This window comes from Girardinichthys multiradiatus, chromosome 2 (assembly GCF_021462225.1).
Source record: "Girardinichthys multiradiatus isolate DD_20200921_A chromosome 2, DD_fGirMul_XY1, whole genome shotgun sequence".
NCBI classification, from domain to species: Eukaryota; Metazoa; Chordata; class Actinopteri; order Cyprinodontiformes; family Goodeidae; genus Girardinichthys; species Girardinichthys multiradiatus.
This window is the reverse complement of record NC_061795.1, coordinates 37,248,766-37,274,467: the sequence shown is the minus strand read 5'-3', so window position 1 is coordinate 37,274,467 and position 25,702 is coordinate 37,248,766. Positions and strand designations below refer to the sequence as shown.

At 38.6% G+C, this 25,702-nt stretch overlaps 1 protein-coding gene across 3 annotated transcripts; it reads right to left on the bottom strand.

Moving 5' to 3' along the window:
* Positions 1 to 1,741: 1,741 nt before the first annotated feature.
* On the bottom strand, positions 1,742 to 23,967 carry cpt1ab (carnitine palmitoyltransferase 1Ab (liver)). Of its 3 annotated transcripts, none has more exons than XM_047349561.1 (19): positions 23,810 to 23,967; positions 20,385 to 20,547; positions 19,769 to 19,911; positions 18,823 to 18,994; positions 17,903 to 18,004; positions 17,453 to 17,590; positions 17,226 to 17,303; positions 16,632 to 16,739; positions 14,965 to 15,052; positions 10,381 to 10,576; positions 7,552 to 7,740; positions 7,329 to 7,434; positions 5,997 to 6,110; positions 5,695 to 5,859; positions 5,148 to 5,279; positions 4,890 to 5,042; positions 4,643 to 4,756; positions 3,685 to 3,777; positions 1,742 to 3,587 (listed from the first exon to the last, which is right to left on the bottom strand). In XM_047349561.1, the coding sequence occupies exons 2-19, from the start codon at positions 20,523 to 20,525 to the stop codon at positions 3,501 to 3,503; spliced, it is 2,319 nt and encodes a 772-aa protein (XP_047205517.1). In that variant the 5' UTR covers positions 20,526 to 20,547; positions 23,810 to 23,967; the 3' UTR covers positions 1,742 to 3,500. The 3 variants fall into 3 exon arrangements, with proteins under 3 accessions (XP_047205517.1, XP_047205526.1, XP_047205535.1); XM_047349570.1 differs by lacking the exon at positions 14,965 to 15,052 and adding an exon at positions 14,443 to 14,527; XM_047349579.1 differs by lacking the exon at positions 14,965 to 15,052 and having other exon boundaries at positions 10,381 to 10,511.
* Positions 23,968 to 25,702: the final 1,735 nt, after the last annotated feature.

Here is a 25,702-nt window from a genome sequence, read left to right as displayed (position 1 = left end):
AAACACTGGGCTGAGAATGGAAGGATCTCATTTTCACACAATGGTTTTGAGAGGTTAATAAATTGTGAGAAATAGAAAAAAGTCTGCAATTAGCAAACATCTACTAACCAAATTAAAGCAACATCGAAGTAAGACATAAAAAAACCAAAAAGGCAGTTTTTTGTTGTTTTTTTTTTTCAAATAAAAACTTCATTGACCTTATCACTATTTGGGCTTTTGCCTTCAGTAGAGAGCAGTGTGAACAATTTAGTCAAGCTAATGGCTAATCACAGATGCCAGCTGCAAAGGCGATTTCTGCCATCCTTCAATAATTCAAATGTGAAAAACAGTGGTATTTCATGCAAATGTTATTCTAGAGACCTCTAAACCACTATCCCTTTTAGTTCAGGTGGGATTATGAAATTAATACATTTTGGGGAAAGGATTACATCGACCCACTCCCAGCTCAATCTCATGCTGTGGAATGAAAGCTTCTCCTTCTCACACTTCCTCATGTCAGTCTTCAGTTCGAGACTGTTGGAAACGAGGACGAAATAAAAGAGAAGGTATAAGAAAAAAAAGGCCCAGTTCTGACCTTCCCAATTCAGCTTCGTGGTCCAGCATGCAACCCACAACACAAGCATTCAGACATATTTCTAAATTCTCGCCCTTCATCCAGCTCTGTATTGTTTACTACATTCCCAGACTTCTCCCCTACTGAAGCTTCATTATGCTTTATTGAATTAAAACTGGAAATTTTACCTTTGTGGTTGCAGCAAACCTTTGGGGCCACTATTAGGGTAAAAACCAGGAACCTTTGTGCATTTGCAGGAACCTTAGTGACTCGTGTTCTCCTTTTAAAAATTTCCTTTCCCCCACACACTGTCCTTCCTCATTCATGATACAGTCGCACCTCAAATTCTCATTACTTACCGGGTTCACCAGGAAAAAACTTAATTGTTTCCATTTCTCTTGGAAAACCTCCTAACCATGTCAGCTGCTTTTCACACTAGCATTTGATCAACCACACTACAGATGGATCCGGCTGGAATTGCTTACTCTATAATTCATTAATTTCACAGAGAAATTCAGAAGTAAATCCATGTCTTATCTCCAGTACCTACATTTTAACCTTACTAGATAAAAGGCCAATAAGAAAAAAGCCTTCTTAAACTCCAGTGTTTGACAACAGGCCATGGAAAAGCATGGTTGTGAAAACCTTTAATCTAAAAGTTAGCTGTTTTATACAGGCCCCTAAAGTAGTTTTATGAATTAAGATTTTTTTATTGTTTTACAATCACAAACATTTGAATTGGCCTCACTCTGACAAGCCTGTCCCCCAATCTGTTACTCCAATTTAAGTCTGTTCTGAAGTCTGTCCATTGTAAGTAAAATACTGACTACTTACTACTACTTACTCAACAAAAACCACTTAAGTCAATCAAAATAAGCTCTTTAAGATGCAAATAGCTTCAGGTCAATTTGCCATCTTCCCTAAATTACCTCCTCACAGTGGATATTATTCATCAGCCACATAACTACATTTCCTAATACTAGACTATGAGCAGAATAAAAACTGATGATGTAATGTTAGGGTTTGAATATTGTTTGTGTTTTAGATTTAAACCGTGTACTCACATTTGTGTTTCATTTATTAGGATGATTGTATTATGCCCAGGGACTCTGGAACATTTACTTAACTGTTAAATAATGTCCATTGTCCCTAGTAAATTACATATTAAAATAAACAGCAATTCATTACTGTTCTTCTGACCTCAAAATTTAATTCACATAATAAAACTGCACCAAATCAATCAAACAAGATTCATCCAAAGTCTAATAAGTGATTGAACTAATACTTTTAATCACATTTGCTGTAATGGTGATCGCTGGACTTAACTATAAGGTAAATTAAAAAAATAAGATTAATCACAATGGAAATAAGAGCCTAAACGAGACTTATACAGCTGACTGACATTCACTTTAATGTTAAAACTTTGTTTGGTATATCAGCTGCTTGTCTTTTTACACAGCTTTAAATTAAAGGCAAACATGTACAGCTTGATCCTCAAATAACATGCAGCAGTGTAAACATGAGGTCTACTGAGATAAAAAGTCAAACAACTACAACATACTGGCAAAGTATAAGATAAATGTCATCTAAAAAAAAAGAAAAAAACCTTATTTAACCTTATAAATCCAAACAAGCTTTACCTTAGTGCTTATTGTTCACCTTGTTTAACTGCTAAATATACATGTTTTTGTGAATTAGGAGGTTAAACAAAAAAAAAAAAAACATACTGGATTGACATTTAAATAAAAACCCCAAATATAATTTATCTTCTTTGAAAGTTTCAAAAGAAACCTCAGTTTCATACAGTTCTAGAGACCAACAAGCTGCTATGGTTCTGAAACACATTTCGACTAGGCAACAACAGTTACACCGTCACCACGCTGTAACTAGCAAATTTCCACCCCACATATTATGTTATTCCACGTCTCGCTCTCAAAGCAAATTTCACCTTATGTCACCTACAAACTTAACCGGGTCATTCAGCATTGTACTGCATTCAGCCATCCACTGAAGCAACCAGAATAAGCGCTGCCGTGAGCACCGTATGATAACAGGCCAAGTTAGCAAAGTATGAAAATGAGACGAACACATAACTGCCTTCACGGCAACCTCATAAAATCATAGCAGCTAAAACTGAACGAACAGACTGTACAGATGCGTCAGAATGGCAATGGAGATAAGACCGCGGCACCAGCTTCCTGTCTTGTCTTGTGTTCAGAATCACGCTAACACAGAGGTACATATCAAATCAAAGCTTCATACCTACGATTCTTGCGATTACAGACATACGATTTCACTGCAACTGTTTATCCAAGAGAATTGGCTTTTGCTGAACCATGTAAAATAGGTGAACACTGTGTGACCTAAAAACAAGCCGAGATTTAACATCATGTTTACCGTTTGGGTCCGTTATGGTGAGCCAACGGCGGCAACAGAAGGAAGCGCAAAAAGAAAAAAACAAAACAAACACATGCACAGGGTGGAAGCTAATAAAAGTATTGCACCGTCTTACAACTTATAGCATCATTACAATTGGATGATGCTACTGAACAAATCTTTAGCTAAAATATAATTCAGTGTTACAGCACAGATTTGTTCCCAGACTAGAATATTCTCCTCCCTTTCTGCCCCATCTTTTTATTTTTTTTACATTAGTGGGTCGCTAAGGCACCGCTAAAGTTCAGTTTTGCAAATAAATACTTTGATCTGCACACCATCTGTGCTGGAGGTTCTCCTCACCCCAACAGTGCACACAAATCTCTTCACAAACATATCGACAGTGACGTGTCTAAATGCCTTCCTTATTTATGTAACATTAATTAACTTAACAATAACCCCAAACCGTCAAGTGATTCTTTACAATCTACAGGAAGATTTGATAAATCAATTATTCTTTCGCTTATTCCACCAGAAAAAAACGGAACAAAAAAAAAAACAGGGAGAATCATCACTTGGCCGCTTTCTTCTCAAGCTGGAAGAGAGCCAGCATGTCCAGCATGGCCTGTCTGATGTTGTCACCAAAACGACGCGAGTCCTGAAAAAACAAGAGAGAGAAAGTCGTTTCAGAGAGACAAAAATACCTAAAAAAAAAAAAAAGAGCATGACAACTGCATTAACACTAGGAAACTTACAGTTTCTGAGCTTGAGTATTTGCTGGAGATGTGGAAGTTGATGAGCTCGTCCCCGAGGATGATGTAGGAGACACCATACCCATCATCAGCCACCTAAAGAAAATAAATTGGATTTTATCTCTCAAAAATTACATTGGGAGTTTCTGCCCTGCAAAGGAGGCAAACAGTGCCTGTTCAAATTATTCATACCCCTTAACGGTTTTTCCTGTTTTGTCAAGCAACAGCCAAAAACTTTTAACATCAACAATCGGAAAATGGAAAGTGAATAACACAGCTGCAATGCTACCAAAATATAACCGTCCCCCTAAACTGAGGCAGGGAGAGCATTAATCAGAGAAGCAGCCTGGAGGCCCTTGGTAACTCTGGAGATGCTACAGACATCCACAGCTCAGGAGGGAAAATCTGTGCAAAGGGCTGTTACTTGCCACAGATGCAACTTTTACGCAAAAGTGGCAAGAAGAAAGCCATTGTTGAGAAAAAAGCCATTATTGGCCCTGTTCATAGTATTCATCAAGCCATGTCAGGGCCATTGGGTTAGCAGCATCATGGTGTGGAAATGCTTTTCTTTAGCAGCTACAAAGGAAGCTAATCACAGCTGATGGGGCAATAAATGGAGCTACAAGGCAATCCTGGAAAAAAGTGTTGAGACTGGGCGCAGGTTCACCTTCGAGCGAACAACAATCCTAAACATCTAACCAGAGCCATAATATAATGGTTTAAATCAAAGCATGTCCATGTTAGAATGCTCAGTCAAAGTCCACACCTAAATCAAACTGAGAATCTGTGGCAACACATGGAAATTAATACATCAACGTTCATGGTTGAACCATGACAAAATGTGAAACAGTTTAAGGGGTATTAAACCTTTAAAAAGGGACTATATATTACACAACTTGCATTAAAGGTCATACCACCCCCTCAAGCTCAGACTATCCAGACAAATATAAATTGAACTTACAGGACCGAATCCACCTCCAGAGGACACCAGCTCTGGATGTCGGACCAGATCAAACAACTCAACCTGCTGCAGAGGAGTCTGACTGGTGGACAACCTCCATGGCTCAGACAAGACCTACACATGAAATGACCAAATTCATTATCGACAAAAACACACTGTTCTTTAGAGTAACAAAGATAATATAAGTGTCGAGGATGACAACTTTTATAAGAAAGGTTCAGGAAAAATATTAAAAAACTGCTCATACCTCCTTGAGGAAGGGAGATTCCTCTCCTAGGTATTTAGAAACCACATAGAGACAGAAAAGGTGGCGATCGATGCCCTGCCCCGTCATTGCCAAGCGGTACATGTCTTGGTGTTTTTCTGCCGCCACTTTGAGCAACCTGAGGCGCTCTTCTCTCTGCAGCATTAAGGGTTAAAAAGAAAACCACAATGAATTGCTTATGGCAACAATTCTCACTGTGTAGTACTGTAAAGAGCATACAAGGGAGTCTGTAAAACTCACCGTCTCGTCTCTGACCATGGCACGAACAAAGTCACACGCCTCCATTGTGCAGGAACGTACGGTTTCTGTTCGACCCTCACGGTACAGCCGTGTCATGGAGGCTTCATATGTCAGGCAGAACTTCCCTTTGTCCTGTTGAGGAAGAACATGACCTAGTATGAATTTCACAAGTGACACAACAGATGATTATTTATCATCACTTAACAATGAGTGCTTGACTAAGTGCCATAAACACCTAAATATCACCATTAAAGGTTTTTTTATTCCTAAGGTGCAACATCAATAATCTGATATTAGGCCTCTACTGTGTGTAATTAAACACACTATAACACCAATAGAAATAGAAATCCCCTTATAACACAGGCTAACAATATCTAAAGGTTTGACATTGCTTTATTTTAATTTTTTGCCTGGTTGTGACCGCCCCCTGGTGGTGACAAGTGAAGTTGCACCAGCTCCGTTTCAAATCCTGATGAGTTTAACGATTTGTTAAACTAAATCGGTAAATAGTGACTAAGTATAAGCGACAAATGTGACTGGGACTTACTCTGTAATGGGCCAGCTGCAGGGCGATCTGGATGAAAGCATCTGGACTGGTGCGGCACTTCTTAATCAGCCCCTTTCCAAAGTCATCGAAGGGGATTATGTGGCAGTCCACATCATCTGCCAAAGCCCTGGCTACTGTCAATGAGATCTCAATGACCTCCTGACACTACAGGATGTTAACAAAAAAAAGTCAAGTGTTTTATTTGTAAAATATAAACGTATATGAAAAAGAATTTATGCAGCTTTTTACTCAGAAAAGTCAGACTAATGGCAAATTTCTTAAGGAACACAATATACAATTACCTGAGTCGGGATGTCCCATTGCAGCCTCTGGGGACCAGGAAGGTTGGGATGAGGCTTCCCATGGCAGTGGCCATCCTCAGTGTAGCCAAGCTTAGAATCCATGGACAGCACATGCTGTTTAAAATAAACGATGCAACGAATGTGTTACATGTTTTAGTTTTATTTTACATTATTGAACTATATCATAAAGAAATTTTGCTTTTCACGTGATAATGAAAAAAATATGTTGAATATGCCGTGAACTTGTTACAGTACTTTGTAAAGTGTTCATACTCAACAGTTTATTCCCCCAAAACCACAAACGTCACTGTAATTTATTGGGATTTTATGAGACAGTCAAACATAATGCATAATTTCAGAAGTGGAAGAAAATGATTCAAAACTTTTGCAAATAAAAATATGCAAGTGTGGTAAAACCACCTTTCAATGCATTTAAGGCCGCTTTTGGGAGATGTTTACCAAATCTTATTTGTAAAATAGCTCAAGCTCAGTCAGAGTAGACAGACAGCATCTCTGAACATCAGTTTTCAAGTGTTGTCACAGATTCTTAACTGGATTTAAGTCTGGACTTTGAATGGGTCATTTGGACAAGCGAAAAAGCAGAGGTCCAGGCTGTTTATGTTAATGGTTGTTGTGCTGGAGACAGGAACTAGTCTCAAGCCTTTTACAGCGTTTTCTTCCAAGATTGTCCTGTGTTAAGCTCCATACATCCTTCCATCAACTCTGAAAAAGGAAGGTGAACAAAAGCATCCCCACAGCATGATGCAGTCACCACCATATTTCATGGCTTGAATGGTGTGTGAATATGAAGAGACCAAAAATAATTTGGCATGTCTTAGGGGGGTTTGCAGTTTTTGTAAGATGTTTAAACAGCGCGCAGTGTGAGGTTCAAAGCTTGGGAAGTTGTTTTACAGCCTAACCCAGCTTTAACGTTCTCCATTATTTGACCCCTGACCTGTCTGCTGCAGTACTTGGTCTTTCACGAAGCTGTTGGTTCACTAATGTTCTCTAACAGAACAGCTGGATTCATACTGAGATTAAATTGCATCCAGGTGTTTACCTGAAAGGCAACTGATTGGACTTGTCATTATTTTGGGGATATCAGGGTAAACAGAGTTTAACACAATCGCTGCACTATTTAGATTTATATTTGTAAAACATTTTAAAAACCACATATTTTTCTTCACAAGTATGCACTACTTTGTTTTGCCCAATTAAATAAAATTCCGACAAAATACATGGTGGTTTTGATGTGAAAAAGGTGAAAAGGGGAAATACGTTTGCGAAGCATTGTAACTGAAAATACAAAAACAAAGAAAATATCTGTTGAACCTCCCACAGATGACCAACGATCGGAGCATCAGCCCAGGAATGCTCTGCGTTAAGTCCCATGGTGCCGTTCTTGTAAATGATCAGATTAAAGGATTTATCAAACCACCTGAAAGAAAAGATGAGCAAAAAATATAAGCAAACAACATCCAAGTTTCATTAATAAATATCTTTATATGGGTCGTAATAGAATACTGCTAAAATATCTTGAATTATTTTCCTCCACCTGTCATAGCATTTTCCATGGAGCAGGGAATTGGCGTAACTGTCCAGAGACTTGACTTTGTTGTCTGCATCGTAACGCTGCTCGGTGTCATCAAGGCTAACAAAGAAAGCCGCCTTCTCTATGGCATCCAAAGATTGCTTGTTTTTACCGCTTTTGAAGAACTGTTCCCGGGCCTTTGCCCAAGGGGTCCTAATGAAATAAAAGAGCAGAAAATCTCATTTTGATATTGCATTAAACGCAGAGAACAGAAGGTTGTAAAAAAATAACACATTATGTGCGATTGTCATGACCAGGTGTGTGAAGAGATTTTTGCACTGCATCCATATTATCAGCTGGATAATCTTATCACTTCGTGTTAGTCGGTTAATACCACATTACAGCACAGGTTGCAATTTTACATACCACTATAAAGACAAAGCAAGCCTTTATACATTAGAAACATGCCCGCAGCATGTGTTTTAGACCCATAATAAACAGAATCCACAAAGGATGTCTACACTGAATCAGCAAACCAGTAACAAAACTGCCTCACAACTCAGAAACACAATGTGAAGACAACCTTTGGGGTATGCACAACAAAGAAAAATCCCAATTTATAAGCACAAGAGCCACAACATATTTTTGGCAGATCATGCATGTTCTGTTTGTGGTCGAGCATAAAATCTGATTCTGTAAGCCATTATGTCCTGCCTAAGGATGTCAAAGAAGCAGTGGATCCAGTTTTTTTGGAGACCAATGCAGTTTTCTTTGGAAACGTCACACCAATCTCAGAAAACTTCATTGCCAAAGGGATCAGAAAGACAAATCATTTTTCCAGAAGCTGTGATTACAGGAATTCTACAGGTTTCAGTGAATACAATTTGAGAGCTTTTCAAGATCATTATGCTTTAAATGTATGCCATTTTCATAAAAGAAAATCAAAAAAATCAAAATAATGTAAACAACTCAAGAACGTTCCCCATTTTTAGCTTTGACATGAGAATCTGTTCCTTTTACACTTAGATAACATCCAACATCTTAAAGTAACTTGCCAGAGGTGAATTTCCTTTTTATCAGCTGTACAGTTATTCTAGAAAAACAGACTGATGTTATAAATTTTCAACAAAATACTAATTTCTTAGGAAGTGTACAAAAAAAAAAGTTGCGAATGTGCATCACAGATGGATGGTATAATGGATGCAGAGGCTGAAACAATGAGTAGGATAATCATCCTTTTCAGAACCTAAACCAGTGAGAATGTTTTTAGATAAAAATAAGCAAAGTGCATAAACAGAGTTCAGGAGTTAATTCTGTGACTTGTGTTTACTGAATCAGATGCTGCTCTAAGACAGCACACAGATCTGCAGTGGTACAGATTATAGATAAACCCCACAAATGTGAATTAAAAACAGAAAAACAAAAATAGTCATACTGTGGGCTCATTAGCTGTACTTGGTGTACTCTATTCTGTAGACTAAACACCTGCAGCCTCTCCGAGTCACGTGCATCGAATCCAGAAGTTGGATAGTTGTAAGGGTAAATGTTATCCAAATAAATAATGATTTACAACAGAACAAACATTTTTTTTTACTGATTGTGCCTTCTTATTTATAGAAGGAAGATTTTGGTTGCTTTTCATTCTTAGTCTGACCAGCTTGTTCAAAAGAATACTGGAAGCTTCTCATCAGTGATTAAAAGTTTTAGCCAGTTTTTGTTTTTCCAAACCACACTTTGTTGAATATAGAAACTCTCCCGTAATAAAAGAAGCTGGCAGTAGAAAATCCATCAAGAACCTTTTCATAAATTCCCTGAACAATCTACAATAAGCCAGTTTCAGAAGAATTCCTCCGCAGGTTCACAGTGAAGGCTGAATGATCGGCATGAATTCCCTCTGGACAGGGATGTTTGCTGCTCTGAATTATGGGGCATTGTAGTTTTTGTCTCAGCGCAACATCTAAATTCCTCAGTAGGAACTACAACACCGCAGAACGAAAAAATGTGGCCAACACATCGCTCAAACGCCAAAAAATGTTAATTGAAGAAGCAAATAATGAACAAATTTTAAAATTTAAGGCCTAACCAAATAAAATCTACATTTCAGAACAGAAATTTTGGATGTACTTTTTAAGCCTCAATTTCAAATTATTAAACTTAAGACATTATGAACCTGCAAAAACCCAGAACCTGGTGGTCCAAATTGTAAATGTATCTTTGTAATATTTTTTATGTAGCTGTCGTTTTCAGACATGGCCGTGGGTGTTTGCCACTGAGATGAAACAGACTTGACGCAAGACAGCGTCAGCTTCTTTGAATGGGTCAATCGGTATTACAGTCTTGTGTAATTAATTACCTTTCTAAAGATCTGTTTCAATTTCAAAATTGCATAATAATTGACCTCAATATTAGCATTGTAAAGAGGTATTGGTGGAAGGTATGCTTCTGAAGACAACGGCCTGCGTGGGAGCAGATTTGCATTTACATAACTTTGAATTTAGTGAATTACAAAAAAAAGGTGTGGAGGTAAATCATGAAGTCACTTTTAGGTCATGAGAGTTTCTCCTTTTTAATGGAAAAACACTAAACAAAATAAGTTTTTAAAAAAACAATGCTGACCTAATAAAAGAGATATTCTGGATTTTGTAATTTACTAATTTTAACCTTAAAATATTAGAAATTATAGGCATGTATTTTTACTGTAAAAAAAACCCAACTATAAATCATCATTGAACATCAATAAATCCCATTGTAGTAATGCAATGAACCTCCCTTCACAATCTCTGCTACTCCAAATGACAAACAATGCAGCCTCTTCAGTACAGATCCCAGTTCTCCCTCTCTAACGCCACCTACCTGTCTCCCGCAGTAAGTGCAGCTAGTTTCTCCTCTCCCGGCACCGGCTCCGACCTGTCTGCCAAGATCCTCTCCATTTGCTGCTCGATCTCCCGCGGCAACAGCAGCCGTCCGTCGTAAAACATCCACACCTTGAAGAAACGGCCGTTATGGTACACAGCAATGTGTTTGCTCTCGTTCATGTGCTGGAGCGTATCTAGGAGAGGTACCGATGGCACGGGGAATAAAAAAAAAATAAAAAAAAGAAGAAGTAGAGATGCGAATACAATTGGAAGCAAATTTGGAGAAAAGATTGTGTGTTTGGGTGAAAATTATCCTTTTTTAAAAGTTCCTGCATAAAAGCTTTAAAGTAAAAAATGTGTGCATTGTCAGTTTTTTGTATGTTTGTTCCCGAAACGTATGGATGTGACATTGTTTCATTTCTAAGAACACTAGAGGTGTTATTTACCAGTTCAACACCCATGAATAAAACAATGTGACATCAACATTTTACATTTTTCATGAATATACATTTAATTTAAGAAATTAGTAGGTAATGTGCTGCTTATGGGTAAGGGACTTCTAATTGCAAAACTAAAAAGGGCTTGAAACGGGACGCGTAGCAACTCAGATGAAAAGGGAAAGTCATTTAGGGAAAGGGCTGGGGTGGCTGGGAATACACTGAGCTATAGCAATGCTTGTTTGAGCAGCACAGTGCATAACTAGACAACCGAACTATTATTTTTGTGTTTTGAATTCACCAATAATGCTCTAGTGATGCAAACTGTTCAAACAAGCATTAATCATGTAACAGGCAAGGAAACAAAAAGATGATATTTAAACCCAGGAGGAAACCACAAGAACAACAACGTAACTAGAAGTGCATGGTATGCAGAGGACATCAAGCAATGAGCGGTAACACTGGTGAATGTTGTGATAACAATATGACTTGTGATGAATTCTGAATTAAAAAGTGCTGATTTCTTTTTGCATTGGATTCATAGACCCTAGTTTCTCAATCCTGGGCATGATGCTGCCACCACCGTGCTTGTCAATTGGTACAGTGTTCTGAGGTTTGAATGCCTCACCTCCAAATATTCTTCTTGTCCAATAGCTCAGTGTTTGTTTTGTTGTTTTCTCCAGAAGGCATTTGGCTTGTCCAAATGGGCAAGCTGCAAATCCTGCTTGAAGGGTTCATTTTGGAGTAGGTCCTTATTTCTAGTTCATTTAATCTGGCATCAATGTGGCCCAGGACACTGGTGTTTTACCAGCTCGCGGTTCATGACTAGCTTGGGCCTTGGTGGTTCCTCAAAATCCTAACCAGTTTTATTTAAGGTTGTGGTTGGGGGAATTCCAACGCTTTATGCTTGTCTGCTTTGTTCACTGCGAAACTTATTTTTGGGATGATTTTTCTATTAGAACACCTAATTACGTCCAACTTTCAACCATCAGACCCAATCTGTGTCCATCAAATGAAAGAAAATTGGTTAACAACATTAGGAACAATTCAAGAACCACAAGAGCTCCAGTCTAAGATAAACTGGAGACTGGTGGAACAACAGTGTTACTGTCCCCAGTGAGGCCAGTCTAACATCATTATAAACCAAGAAGATGCTGACCAAGCAAAAAAAGAAACCTCTGCTCCAAAAAGCAACACTTGCAGCCCAGCTCAGAATGTCAGCTGCCCACGTGTACAAGCCAAACACCTTTCTGAAGAAATGTTTCACTGTCAAGAGAGATTGAGCTATTTGGCTCCATTGACATGAAGAATGTTAAGAGTATCAAGGGAAGGTTTTGAGATCTAAGAACACTGTACCAACAGTTGATTAGATGGTGTTTATGTCATGCTGTGGTTATACAGGTCCTTCTCAAAATATTAGCATATTGTGATAAAGTTCATTATTTTCCATAATGTCATGATGAAAATTTAACATTCATATATTTTAGATTCATTGCACACTAACTGAAATATTTCAGGTCTTTTATTGTCTTAATACGGATGATTGTGGCATACAGCTCATGAAAACCCAAAATTACTATCTCACAAAATTAGCATATTTCATCCGACCAATAAAAGAAAAGTGTTTTTAATACAAAAAACGTCAACCTTCAAATAATCATCTACAGTTATGCACTCAATACTTGGTCGGGAATCCTTTTGCAGAAATGACTGCTTCAATGCGGCGTGGCATGGAGGCAATCAGCCTGTGGCACTGCTGAGGTCTTATGGAGGCCCAGGATGCTTCGATAGCGGCCTTTAGCTCATCCAGAGTGTTGGGTCTTGAGTCTCTCAACGTTCTCTTCACAATATCCCACAGATTCTCTATGGGGTTCAGGTCAGGAGAGTTGGCAGGCCAATTGAGCACAGTGATACCATGGTCAGTAAACCATTTACCAGTGGTTTTGGCACTGTGAGCAGGTGCCAGGTCGTGCTGAAAAATGAAATCTTCATCTCCATAAAGCTTTTCAGCAGATGGAAGCATGAAGTGCTCCAAAATCTCCTGATAGCTAGCTGCATTGACCCTGCCCTTGATAAAACACAGTGGACCAACACCAGCAGCTGACACGGCACCCCAGACCATCACTGACTGTGGGTACTTGACACTGGACTTCTGGCATTTCCTTCTCCCCAGTCTTCCTCCAGACTCCTTGATTTCCGAATGACATGCAGAATTTGCTTTCATCCGAAAAAAGTACTTTGGACCACTGAGCAACAGTCCAGTGCTGCTTCTCTGTAGCCCAGGTCAGGCGCTTCTGCCGCTGTTTCTGGTTCAAAAGTGGCTTGACCTGGGGATTGCGGCACCTGTAGCCCATTTCCTGCACACGCCTGTGCACGGTGGCTCTGGATGTTTCTACTCCAGACTCAGTCCACTGCTTCCGCAGGTCCCCCAAGGTCTGGAATCGGCCCTTCTCCACAATCTTCCTCAGGGTCCGGTCACCTCTTCTCGTTGTGCAGCGTTTTCTGCCACACTTTTTCCTTCCCACAGACTTCCCACTGAGGTGCCTTGATACAGCACTCTGGGAACAGCCTATTCGTTCAGAAATTTCTTTCTGTGTCTTACCCTCTTGCTTGAGGGTGTCAATAGTGGCCTTCTGGACAGCAGTCAGGTCGGCAGTCTTACCCATGATTGGGGTTTTGAGTGATGAACCAGGCTGGGAGTTTTAAAGGCCTCAGGAATCTTTTGCAGGTGTTTAGAGTTAACTCATTGATTCAGATGATTAGGTTCATAGCTCGTTTAGAGACCCTTTTAATGATATGCTAATTTTGTGAGATAGGAATTTTGGGTTTTCATGAGCTGTATGCCAAAATCATCCGTATTTAGACAATAAAAGACCTGAAATATTTCAGTTAGTGTGCAATGAATCTAAAATATATGAATGTTAAATTTTCATCATGACATTATGGAAAATAATGAACTTTATCACAATATGCTAATATTTTGAGAAGGACCTGTAGTGCTCTACACAAACTGGATACAATAATGAAGAACTACCTTCAAAGTCTTCAGGGTCTGCTCAAATCAAACTGTTAAAATCTGGACACAATTAGATGTTCCCACAAGACAATGACACATCAAATCAAAAATGGTACTGGAACGGCCTCAGAATCTGCTTACATCGCTCTGTGGGTTAAGATGCCCTACACCTTTATGGCTTAGTTACTCTCATTCTCAATGACTTCTTCTCTGTTATAATAAAACCAACAGCTGACTGCATAACTTGGTAGTAAGGACATTTTAGAACTGCACTTATTGCAGAGATGGCATCCTTTAATGGTACTAAGCTGAAGCTCACTGAACTGAGAGACACCTATCCTACATGCCTAGGTCTTACATTGTACACACCTGTGACTATGGACCTAATTGATCTTAATTAATTGATCTAGAGGGATGAGTGAATACTTTTGGCAACAAAGTGCATTTCCAAACAGAGAAACTGGTTTTGAGTCTCATGCAAATTATTTTGATGTGCATTTCAATGCACACATGCATTATTCATTTGTGGAAGTTTGATTGTTTCTAATTTAAACACAGAAGGACAGCAGGAGTAGAGTGGAGAAGGAGGCACAGCTAAAGACTCTACCTGTCTCTACACCTGGGACACGAGTCGTGTTGAACAAACGCTCGTATTGGGCTGAGCACATGGGAATAGTTTGTAGGAGCATGAGCTGAAAAGCAAAAGAGGAGAGTGAAACAAAACAGAGATGACAAAAGTAAATCACTAAAAACCCCAGAGATGAAGCAGCAGACACACGGCTATATGGAGGAAAGCATGGATTTAGTAGAGTAGGACTGATGGGAGTAAAATTAAAATGGATTTTGGAAGAAGGAAAGACCTCAGAGAAAAAGAGGCAGGGACCAGAAATCAGTGGGCTGCCATCTCAATACCACCATCAAAACCCTGATCCAATGAGAAGGGTTTTTTTTTTTTTTTCCAATTAAATAGACTTTAGATTATTAAAAGTTAATTTAAATATGCCTTTAACATCTATGAGACTGTTTCAGGGCTGTGCTGATGGAAAAGAGCATTGGAGCCACCGTTTCCAGAGGCTGTGGCGTCGCATGGCTGCAGGTTTGAGGGCACAGCGCTGTGCCCTACTCTTACCTGTCTCCACACCAGGGATGCGGGAGGTGTTAAACATTCGCTCCCACTGAGCAGAACACAGAGGTACCTTGTTGGCCAGCAAGTATATCTTACGCAGCGTCCGTCAAAACGAAAGAACAAAACAGTAGAACAGAGACAAGCAAACGTGAGCGTGTAACAGAGCAAGCTCGTGCATTGCAATTTGAATATCTATTCACACAATTGGTCTTAAACAAATTAATTATTTTGCCACTGTGGTAACAATCACAAGTTTAGCATCATGCATGTTGAAAAGGAGACTCACAGTGATGGAAGAAAAAAATTAACTAATGAAGGTAAGTTAGTGTTAATTACTGCACACAACATTGCTTTGCCGCCAATCACTACTGTGTTTCCAGTAGGAAAAGCAAACAGCTCACAGAGGCTTTAAAGGTCAGAGTGAAACAATTAGGTGAGTTCATATGTATTAACTAGGCATGGGCTGGTGACCAGGATCAAGGTATACCAAGAATTTAAAAGGTTTCAGGTTTAAAACTGTTCAAATCTTCTGTCATACAGTTTAAAGTCTGTTTAATGAGATGCCAAAGGAAGTTCTGGAGTATTTTTTTTCGTTTTCTCTGGTTTTTTGAAGCTTAGAGTGATGAACAACAGCTTCTGCGCACTAGTCAGCTGGTTGAAAGAAGGCTACTACACTTATCCCTCACTAATGAGAAAGAAAGAAATACTGTTTGGACATACTTGGTTAAAAACAGCAGTTTTAACCAAGTCTTTAGTTTTCATGTTGTGAAAACTAAAACTCATCACTTTTCTGAAGGTGACACTGTTTTAAAACTGGCAAGCCAACAGCAGCATGACCGATAATTAGCCGACTGGAGGCTCCACCCGAGCAGATGGCCGGATCGATGGACCTGCAAATTTCTGCTTGTTAAACGATTGTTACTCCATAAAGAACACAGCAGAAAAAAGGATCGCAATCTGAACAATAAACACTTTAAAAAAAACTACATTTAAAATTTACCGGGCGTTTGCTCCATGTTTCAGCTTATGTATCAAAAATAATAAATCTAAAATTTCAATAGATTTTACAGGCAGTGTTATTATACTGTAGATATTACTCAACCAATTGGTCTGAGATCTGAATAAGCTCTGATGAGCAGATCAAATACAGAAAAATCTTAAGTTTTTTTCTAGACTTTGATGCACTCAAAGAAAATGCATTATTATCAATATGTAATAATGTATCAATATAAATCAATATGTGTTATTTTAACAGCAGCAGAAATGGCTGTTGCTTTTCTGTTTGTAAAGAAAGCAGCTGCACTATGTTTTAGATTTATGTGTAGGTTTTTTGGTATTTTTACTACAGGTTTTCATACCGTGAAAATCTCAAACCGGCCGACGCCTAGTATCAACATAACGATTAGTAAGACTGCGGATGACAAGCTTACTTCAAAGTACACAAAAAAAGGTTGCGAAATATAAGAAGTTCTTAATGTGAACTTAAAGGACAAACTGAGATAAACTGTATTATCCATTAACTTCTAATGAAGAAAGTTGAACATTTATACACGTAGGTATAGTCAAACATGTTCCTGAATAATTATTTCTTTTTAACTTCACTGGCATAGATAAAGCAAAGCTTAGCAAAGGACATGACTGAAGAGGAGACCAAATTGATCTGTACTCACTGGTTTGATCTGAGCTCTGTCCAGTTTTCTCCTGTAGAGCATGATGGAATGAACAGCGTTACCCGCCCGGGCAGCCTGGATACACGTGGGGAACACGTACAAAAAGTCCTGCGGAGAAGATTGGTTTATTAATATATCAATCATCAGTTGTGCTTATTTCAGTAGGTTTTCTTTCCTAAGAAAGACCAGGGAAGTAGGCCATTCTATTTTATCACCAAAAGGCTTTCATGACTGAGTTTTGGCCAGTAGTTTACACACACTTTTAATGGGCATAAACACCAAATTAATTTAGAGCTTTTAATGATGCATTTGGACTGTTCTGTGATTTTTTTTCTTTAATTTTTAATTCATTTTGACATTTCAGTCTTAACCTTCAGAGCTTCACATGGACAGGCTACTTCCTATATTTCTGGTTTGATTCAAATATATGCATCTTCCTGACGTGTTTAGCACACCGTCAAAATGCAAAAGAGGCAACAAAAACAACACAATAAAAAGGCCAAAACTGTAGGAGAAACTTTTCTAATTATTCCTTTAACAAAAAGCAAAACCAGATAATTGCTTCCAAGCTGACGCTGAAGACGGATAACTTACCATGGCATAATAGTTGCTGTTGACCATGATGGGCCCACGGCCTCGCAGGTAAATATACTCTTCCCACCAGTCACTAACCTGTGCCAAAAAAAACAGGAGGGAGATAAATCAACACAGTGTAACATTATAAGACAATCTGCTTTTGTTATGTCACTTATTCAAGACCAAGGACACTGTGTGAAACAGTTACAAGAGCCTGGAGGAGAAAGAAATTCCTTCTAACTTACATAGTTGGATGCCCACCAGGACTTCAGTTTGAGGTACCACTGCACCCTGGGTCCCAGATTGTTCTCGAAATCTTTTGACAAGGCTTTCATCCTTTCAAACTGCTCGTCACCCATGAGTGGGCGCACCGACTCCAGGTACTGTCAACCGAAAGAGTCCACACAGGGAAATACGCAGGATTGAGCCATTTTAAGAAAGTCGAGAAAGACGAGGGTAAAAAGATGAGAAAAAACTAGAAAATACTCCGCGCATCTCCTCCGACAGGCCCAGAAAAGCCAGAAAGATATTCGTCCTGCAGCATTTTTCTCAGCAAACAATCTATCCACTGTGCTAGTACTGTGTTTTTCTACTACTCCTTAAAAACATAATTTCCATGTAAAATCTATAACCATTCTAAATTATAAATAGGCAGAAATGAGACCAAGTCTGTAGGTAGTATAAGTGAAAATTACCCTTCTGCAGGTGTCCTTTACAGAAGGAACAGGAAGCCGAGGCAGGGAGTTCTGGAAACTGTAGAGCATCGGCTTTCTGCCAGAGAACACCTTCACCAATATCTGAACATGTAGAACAGACAAGGAAAAGGACAACATTTAAGTTCTGTTTCATCTGTAAATTTGCAGAGCATAATATAAAATGTAAATATGTACTTAATCCAAAAGGGGCCAAATCAGCAAGTTATTGTGTGATTTTGATAAGACAAAATCATAATATTAACATATTTTAATTTTGACTTTAGCTCCCAGGTTTAACCACTAACAATGTTAGCTGACACAGGATTTCTAACCCTTTTACATTTCAAAATTAAATACTTTCCTAGTTACATTTCCCAATATCTCAGTCCCTTCTAGAAGAGATTTAGAATATAACCATAAAGCTTTAATATGAATTTATAACAGATTTTTGTACAGTGGTCAGGCTTTAAAAATGGAACCTGCAAAACCACCAAATGAATGAATAAATGAATGTTTTGGACAAACAAATGGATGTATATAGTGATGGATGGATGAATGGATGGATAGACAAACAAATGGACAGATAGACAGAGACAGATGAATGGAGCTTTTATACAGTTACATACAGTTCAATTCTGGGATTACAAAAATGTTTCAGTATTTTTTTCTTTCATGTTTATCTCAACCTGGAAACTTTTTCAGGCTTTTCCAGATAACGTCGGACCCCCACTAAAACATATAAAAAATTAAGCTTATGAACCATTAACATCAAATTCAACCAATAAGCAAAATAAAATAATAAATGATTTTTAATTCTGCAAGGGTCAAATGTAACCTTTGTTATAGACAGATAATATTCACATATTTAGTACTAATCTGCTCCTTGTGAAGTTGAAAAGGGAAGGACATCACCATCTCACCAGCCACAAACGGGTACCAAAGGGCAGAGACCTGTGGCGCGACTCCATCCACCCGTGCCATGACAGCAGGCTCTTCAGAACATTCCTCATGATCATTATGATGGTGACCCAGAGGCCCGTGCCCACCAGAACCCCTCCGACTATCCTCTGGCTGTCCATAGACATGTATCGGCTGCAGGTGGAGGAGAAGAAAGAGGAAAATCGTTATAAAGAAATAGTTCAGTAGAAAGAAAAAATTAGGTAAAATGAATAAGACTGATTCTACTTTGTCAAAAGAATTTAGATTAGTTTAACTTTTTAACTTTCAGAATAATCCCAGTCTAGGGTACTGGAGAATAACAGCACCAAAGAAGCTGTTACACAAAGCCTAGTCTAAAGTCAACAAAGATAGCTTGCATTATGACCGATAACAGCTGCATTCTTCAAACCAACATGTGCACATGCAGATGCACAAAACAACCAATTAAACCATAAACCCTATGTAGTCGGGGTTATTGAAGAAACACAGGAAGTAAGACTTTCACTGCCACGTCTTCTTAGCTTATACAACAAAAACCAACAAGTACAAAGGATTCCTGGTTGGTGTCATAAATAAGCTAAATGCTGTCATAAAATAAAACCTGAATGAGGAACGCACTCATTGGTGTTGATAAGAGAAGTATTACAGGACTTAGGATAGCACAAAGTGTTCCAGAAACATCACTAAAAATGAATAACATTGTTATTAAACAGAAGGTGCGGATGACTAATAAGAAAGAGACACAGATAAAATACATTTGCCAGGATTAATCTTTCTTTAATCATAAATAACTGTTTCATCCTTAATTATTAGCCAATCTGCTGTGGAATGTTGCTCTATTGATGCGATTATTTATCCCTCTTGTACAGAACGTTGTTGCAGGCCCTATTTGTTGATAAAGTGCTTTAAAAACAAAGCCATACTCACCTGATAGGTATGTGTTGGCCTAGTTTGACTATCAATCCCAAAGAAGGATCCAGCTGTTTGTATTTATTGTACGACATGTATGACACGACCACTATCATGAACCCAGCCGGGCTTCCTGGGTACACACCTGTCATTACCCCATTCTGTGAAAATGAAAGAAAAACTCAGAATGAACAAAGCTGTGATAATAATCTAGGAAATAATGTCATAACACATCATCCTCTGTGATAAAGACACTAAACACTGAAGGATTGCCTATAAAAAAGCTGGCAGGTCTTTGGGGTTGAGTTATTCAGTATGACTGTGTGTAAACAAACTACTAGGCCAAATGTTAGGACGCAAACAACACTCAGGAAGGTTACTGTCACAGTTTACAGTTCATGGCAGACAGGGTGACCTTCTGGTGTAACAGTTTCCTGTAACTTTGTAAATAGATTAGTAGAGAAGAATATTACATTAATCATTACATCTGCCTGTAAGCCAAAGAAACCCAGAAATGTCAGAGGGACAATTCTAGCAGGTGAAGAAATTACTCTGTCAATATTAAAGAGAATTTGGTTTTTTTTTGCAGATAACCATCTGGACATTGCCCTTCAGTGTATTTAACAGCTCTTACCTTAAAGCGAATGAATCTTTTCTTCCAAGAGTGGATGCCAGAAAGATAGACCTGGCGTAGAGCCTCGTGGCACAGATGGAGGTCGATGCCATCAGGGGTGACGGTGAACTGAAAGGCCACCGCCTGGTGCGCTTCTGCCATGGTGGCTGCTAATGTACAGGCTCTAAAAAAGACAAGGACAAAAACAAAGTGATGTTGCACATAAATAATAATATAAGACAATTTCCCCAACAGAAAATTAGACTACATATAAGGCTAAAAAAAACCTTCGGTCTAAGGCGGCACAATATATAGTCAGCATTAAGATGTTTTGCCAAAAACTTCTAGAAACCGAATTGCTTTTCAAATAAGTTGTTTCTTTGCAAACACAACTGCCGTTTATAATTAGACCCGAAATTGTGTATGTTTAACACGCCATTTATTTTTAAAATGTAGATAAAAACAGAAAATTGTTTATTTGTACATTGTCTTACTCTCCTTTCAATCACGAACAAACCTACTGGTTGAACGAAGACAACTTTATATCGAAATCAGCTAAGGGTATGAATATTTCCAGGCTTAACTGTGTGCTCACATAAAGTAATGCAGGTTTAAACATCAGGAAGTGAAGTGTACTTTGTCAATCAGTCAGTCATTTTCTACCACAACCTACTGTGGAATAAGCGGTAAAAAATAAAGTGTACTTTGCTAATAGATTAATGTAAACTTCAGCGTCCCTACACTTCCCAAGCACAAGGCACCAAAAAGCAGTTAGCCTCTAACCAAAAGTCCAGAAGAGTACATTTCAACAGAACAGCATCTCATATTGATCTTTAAAGTCACAAGTCCTCTTTCCGTGACAAAAGTGGAAATTACTCAACTCCTGAAATTCAATCACTCTAAATTCCCTGCAAACAACTAAATATGGTTCTTATTGGAACTCTAACAAACTCAAGGACAGACTGAGAGACACATCTATAAAAGAAGAAGAAGCTATAATTAAACTGCCAACTGAAACTTGTGCTGTATTAAAAGTGCTTTGTAATATTTTCCAGCTAAAGAGACAGTATTTGCAACATGTTTACTAATTTAACTTGATTATGCTTTTTGGGTGCCGTTTTTATAGAAACGTCAACGGTTCCAGACAGTGGGGTAGTTGGAAGCAACATTGCCTAGCAGCAAAAAAAGTCCTGGGTTCAAATCCTGGCCTGGGGTCCTTTTGCATGGAGTGTGCATGTTCTCCCCATGCATGCTTGGGTTCTCTCCAGGTACTCTGGCCTCTTCCCACAGTCCAAACACAAACACATGATAGTTAGGTAAATTAGTCCATCTAAATCACCCATAGTTATGAATGTGTGCTTGAATGGTCATTTGTCCTGTATGTCTGTGTTGCCCTATGATGGACTAGCAACGTGTCCAGGTGCATAATGAGTAGAAAGACACCAGCCCAAAAAAATTATATTTTCTGCCTGTTGGGTAGACTTTCAATACCCTTGATGCCCACACTTAATGTCTATTTTTAGTGGCTTAGATGCTTAAGCACTGATGCATATATAATAAAGATCATAAACCTAGTGCAGCATCAATGGGTTTCACTAAACTCAGTCTATGAATGCATAGACCAACAGGATGTACTTGCATGCACTCTTTTAGATATGGACATGAGCTTGATGCATTAAGTAGACTAATCTTGTTATTATTATTATTTTTTACATTCTTCTCTTTTGTGTCGTAGTCTTAAGAAATAAAATCGGAATTTGTCAGACCTCACATAAGACTCGATATAGGCATCAACAAGCAAAAAAAAAAAAAACCCCGATTAGTGCAAGAAAAATATTAAAGAAATACCACAGGGTTTTTCAACTAAAGTGACCATCATATTTCAAATTTTCGAGCTTTAGATATAGTCCCTCAGTTACAGCCATGCTTATGGAGAGAAATAAACGTGCACCTCTCTGCAAAGCTCACATTTCTTCTCAAAAATAGGCGCTCTCTTTCCCGGTTTGATTTGTGAGCGGGCGCTTTCTGCAATCAGGACGCGTCGTTTCTACGCATGCGGTGGTCGGAAGAAGAGCAGAGCAGAGCAGCAGTGTTTGAGCAGCCAGTCCCTTCCCCCAGCCACACCGAAAGCATCACATGATCCACCCTGTGCTGCAGAAACTAGGGGAAAGGTCGCAGCGCTGCGCCGCTTAGAAACGGAGAAAACTGACAACAGCGAAGGCGCAAAAGCATCTTAACCCAGTCAGTCGTGATGGCAATACGGCAATCAAGAGTACACTGTTGGCTTTGTGGTTTAAAATAAGTCGATTTCTGGTTTTTTTTTTCTGCATCTCACAGCATGTGCGAAACAAAGGCAAATGCCAATAAAATATGTGGTTCACTCCTGTTTTCAGATGCTGCGTGTAGGCGATCTGAATTAGGGGAAAAAAACACACAAGTAATATCAAATTAAGTATAAACGTCAGCATCCATCTGCTAAAACGCATTTCCAGCTCTTAATACTAACTGGAACATTTAAAATAACAACTACACCATCGAAATACATAGGTAACATGTCATGTCACCTAAGCCGCCCACGGAAAATCAGGTCATTTGTATCTCCTATAATATCTATTTTCCAAATTTAAAAAAGAAATCCTACATGTTGGCAAACTGAGTATTTCTTTTTTTTTAATCTGATCATGCTACCTTGAGGACACAGTGACCAGACAGGTGTGACTGACCTTCAACTGGCAGGTGACATTTCAACACATGCATACCTTCTACAGGTTGCAACTTTGTCATAATTAGACGTGAAAATGATGTGCAAGCCCCACATTATATTATTAATTGATAACAGGGTTAATGGTGTGCTTTAAAGAAGCTGCCAAATAGTTTATCTAGTGAATGACCTTTATTTGGACTTCTGCCTACATTTATGCTCTGAGCAACAGCACAATATTGACATGGAGGTAATTAAATAAATCATAAAACACGATAAAAAATACGGTAACAACAGTTGAGCCATTTCCCCTTAATGTAAAATTTCATAAAAAGACACAAACTCAACCGGCTGTCACGGTAGGCGCAGCTGAGCGTTTCACTCAGGACTGAATTGTGCATTTCAGCACCTTAAAAGTGCAAACTTTGTGTTGTGGAGTCTGCAGATCAAACAAGCTCCCAAAAGCCCTCAGGTCATGTCGACGCCACCAGAGTTTTAAGAATAACCTTTCACCCAGTTCCATCACAACAAGGAAATGCAGCAAGCTGACGCTCATGCTGACTGTGAGGTGAAGTAAGGACTTGCTATTTCACAGGACTTCCTTTCACTTGTATAAGCTATTTCTTCTCGTTTCTTAAAGCAGCAACCGTCTGGACACCCACTACGAAATAAAAAGAAAATGCGAGAGAACCCTGCCATTAGATTTGCACCCATGCACTAAAAAAAAAAAAGACAAAACTCTCACCTATGCTTTGTTTCTGTCTGAGAGGAGGGAGGCTCTCTGGTTTGATGAAGATGTGGCGCGTCTGGTCGGTCTGCGATGCTTGCTAATGTTCAACACTGTATGAATGGGAGCGAAGACTTGTATCCGAGGCCTTCCCCCCTTTCGCTGCGTCACATATTATTGCTTCTGGTCAGGATGAAACAACGCCCCCTACAGGCCGGAATCCAATGGAAAGCGTTGCATCATCATCCTGAGCAGGAATACACTGGAATAAAACGAGAGACGAGATTCTCTGGAGGACATAGTGTTCATTCTGTTTACCCGGGTTGTTAAGTAGTATCTTATATTGCATCAATGCAATAAATATGAGCATTTAGGGAGATAATCTGCATAATCCTCAATTTTAAATGTATGCCTTTTAACCACCACCCTTTAACACCCTCCATTTCTGCTACCTGTGCGACCCCTTCTTTTTTCCAATGGTTGTAATCAGTCTGACAGAGAGAGGTACCCACAATCCTTCTGGTTTTTAGTATAACAATGGCCACCAGCAGGCTCTACATGGACAAACTTTATCAGTTTATTATCTTACTTAGTACCCCTACACATAGCCCATTCTAAAATGGCCAAACTCTAACACTCTGTAGTTTATTCTAACCTCCCCAACAACTCCGCACCATTCTAAATCATTTCTGAAGTGCCTTGAGACATGGGGTGTGAATTGGCGTTATATAAATAAAACTGAATTAAATTGAATTGAATTGAACCAGTGTTAAAAAGAGGATATGTTGATTTGGCACCAATATCCTGCTCTCCCCTAAAACAAATATTTCTTTTCAAAATCTGGTTTAATGAGCATTGTGATTAATAGTAAACATTAGATATTAAAAGCAACAAATATGATAATCAGACTGCTATGCACCATCATCAGCATATTCATAAATAATAAGAATTATCCGTAGAGAATTTCTTTTTGTTTCATTTTTGTAAATAATTGGCCAACCTTTTAGGGCTATCGAGGTAAATAAGGAAAAGGCTCATTTGTATTTATCCCCTCTGAGTCAATACCTCGTAGAAACAGCTTTCACTCTAATTACAGGCGCAAGTCTTTGGGTGGTATATCCCTACTAGCTTTGAAAATCTGAAGACTGGACTAAAAGCATCAAATTTCAAGCCTTCTCACACATTCTTAATGAAATTTAGTTCTGGACATTGACTAGGCCACTCTGCACTTATGAATATACTTTGATCTAAACAATTATGCTATAGCTCTAGATGTTTTTTTTAGGGTTGTTTTTCTTGAAGGTGAACCTCTACTTCCGTATTCCCATAAACTCCAAACAACTTTCTTTACCCTGCTAAAAAAAAGCATCCCCACAGCATCCTGCCACCGCTTTATTTCAGTGTTAGGGGGGTTGTTGTGTTCAGGATGATGTGCAGTATTTGTTTTTTTAGTACATATGGTATTTTGCATATAGGCCATAGAGTTCGCTTTTGTTCCCCTCTGACCAAATCCCCCTTTTCCACGTGTTTGCTGCGTCTTTTTTGATTCTATGATACAGGCTAGATTTGTCCAGGTTTGGAGTAGTGCCATACTATTTTTTTTATTTTCAGATGGTACGTTAAACAGTTCTCTGTGAAATCTTCAAAACTTGGGTTATTGTTTTATTTATTGTGAAAGAGGTCTTAATCTCATTGGCTCTTTTATCTGGGTAAATAAAGGTTAAATAAAATATATATATATATTTAAAAAAAAGTTTGTCCAACTGGCAAAATGTGTTACTGACAAGCAGAGCTTGAATGCATGACTATTAAAATGTTACAGTTTAACTGATGGGTATTCAGTGTGTGGCCGAAAATAAAAATAAAAAGGTTCTTATAAAAATATGTCTATAAACGGTGTTTTCACAATAG

Coding starts and splice junctions, on each gene's coding strand:
- cpt1ab (XM_047349561.1), bottom strand. CDS start 20,525: ATGGCAGAAGCGCACCAGGCGGTGGCCTTTCAGTTCACCGTCACCCCT. Junction 15,053..16,631: donor ACAGAGCTCAGATCAAACCA/GTGAGTACAGAT, acceptor ACGCTGCGTAAG/ATATACTTGCTGGCCAACAA. Junction 10,577..14,964: donor CATCCCTGGTGTGGAGACAG/GTAAGAGTAGGG, acceptor TACCTCTCCTAG/ATACGCTCCAGCACATGAAC.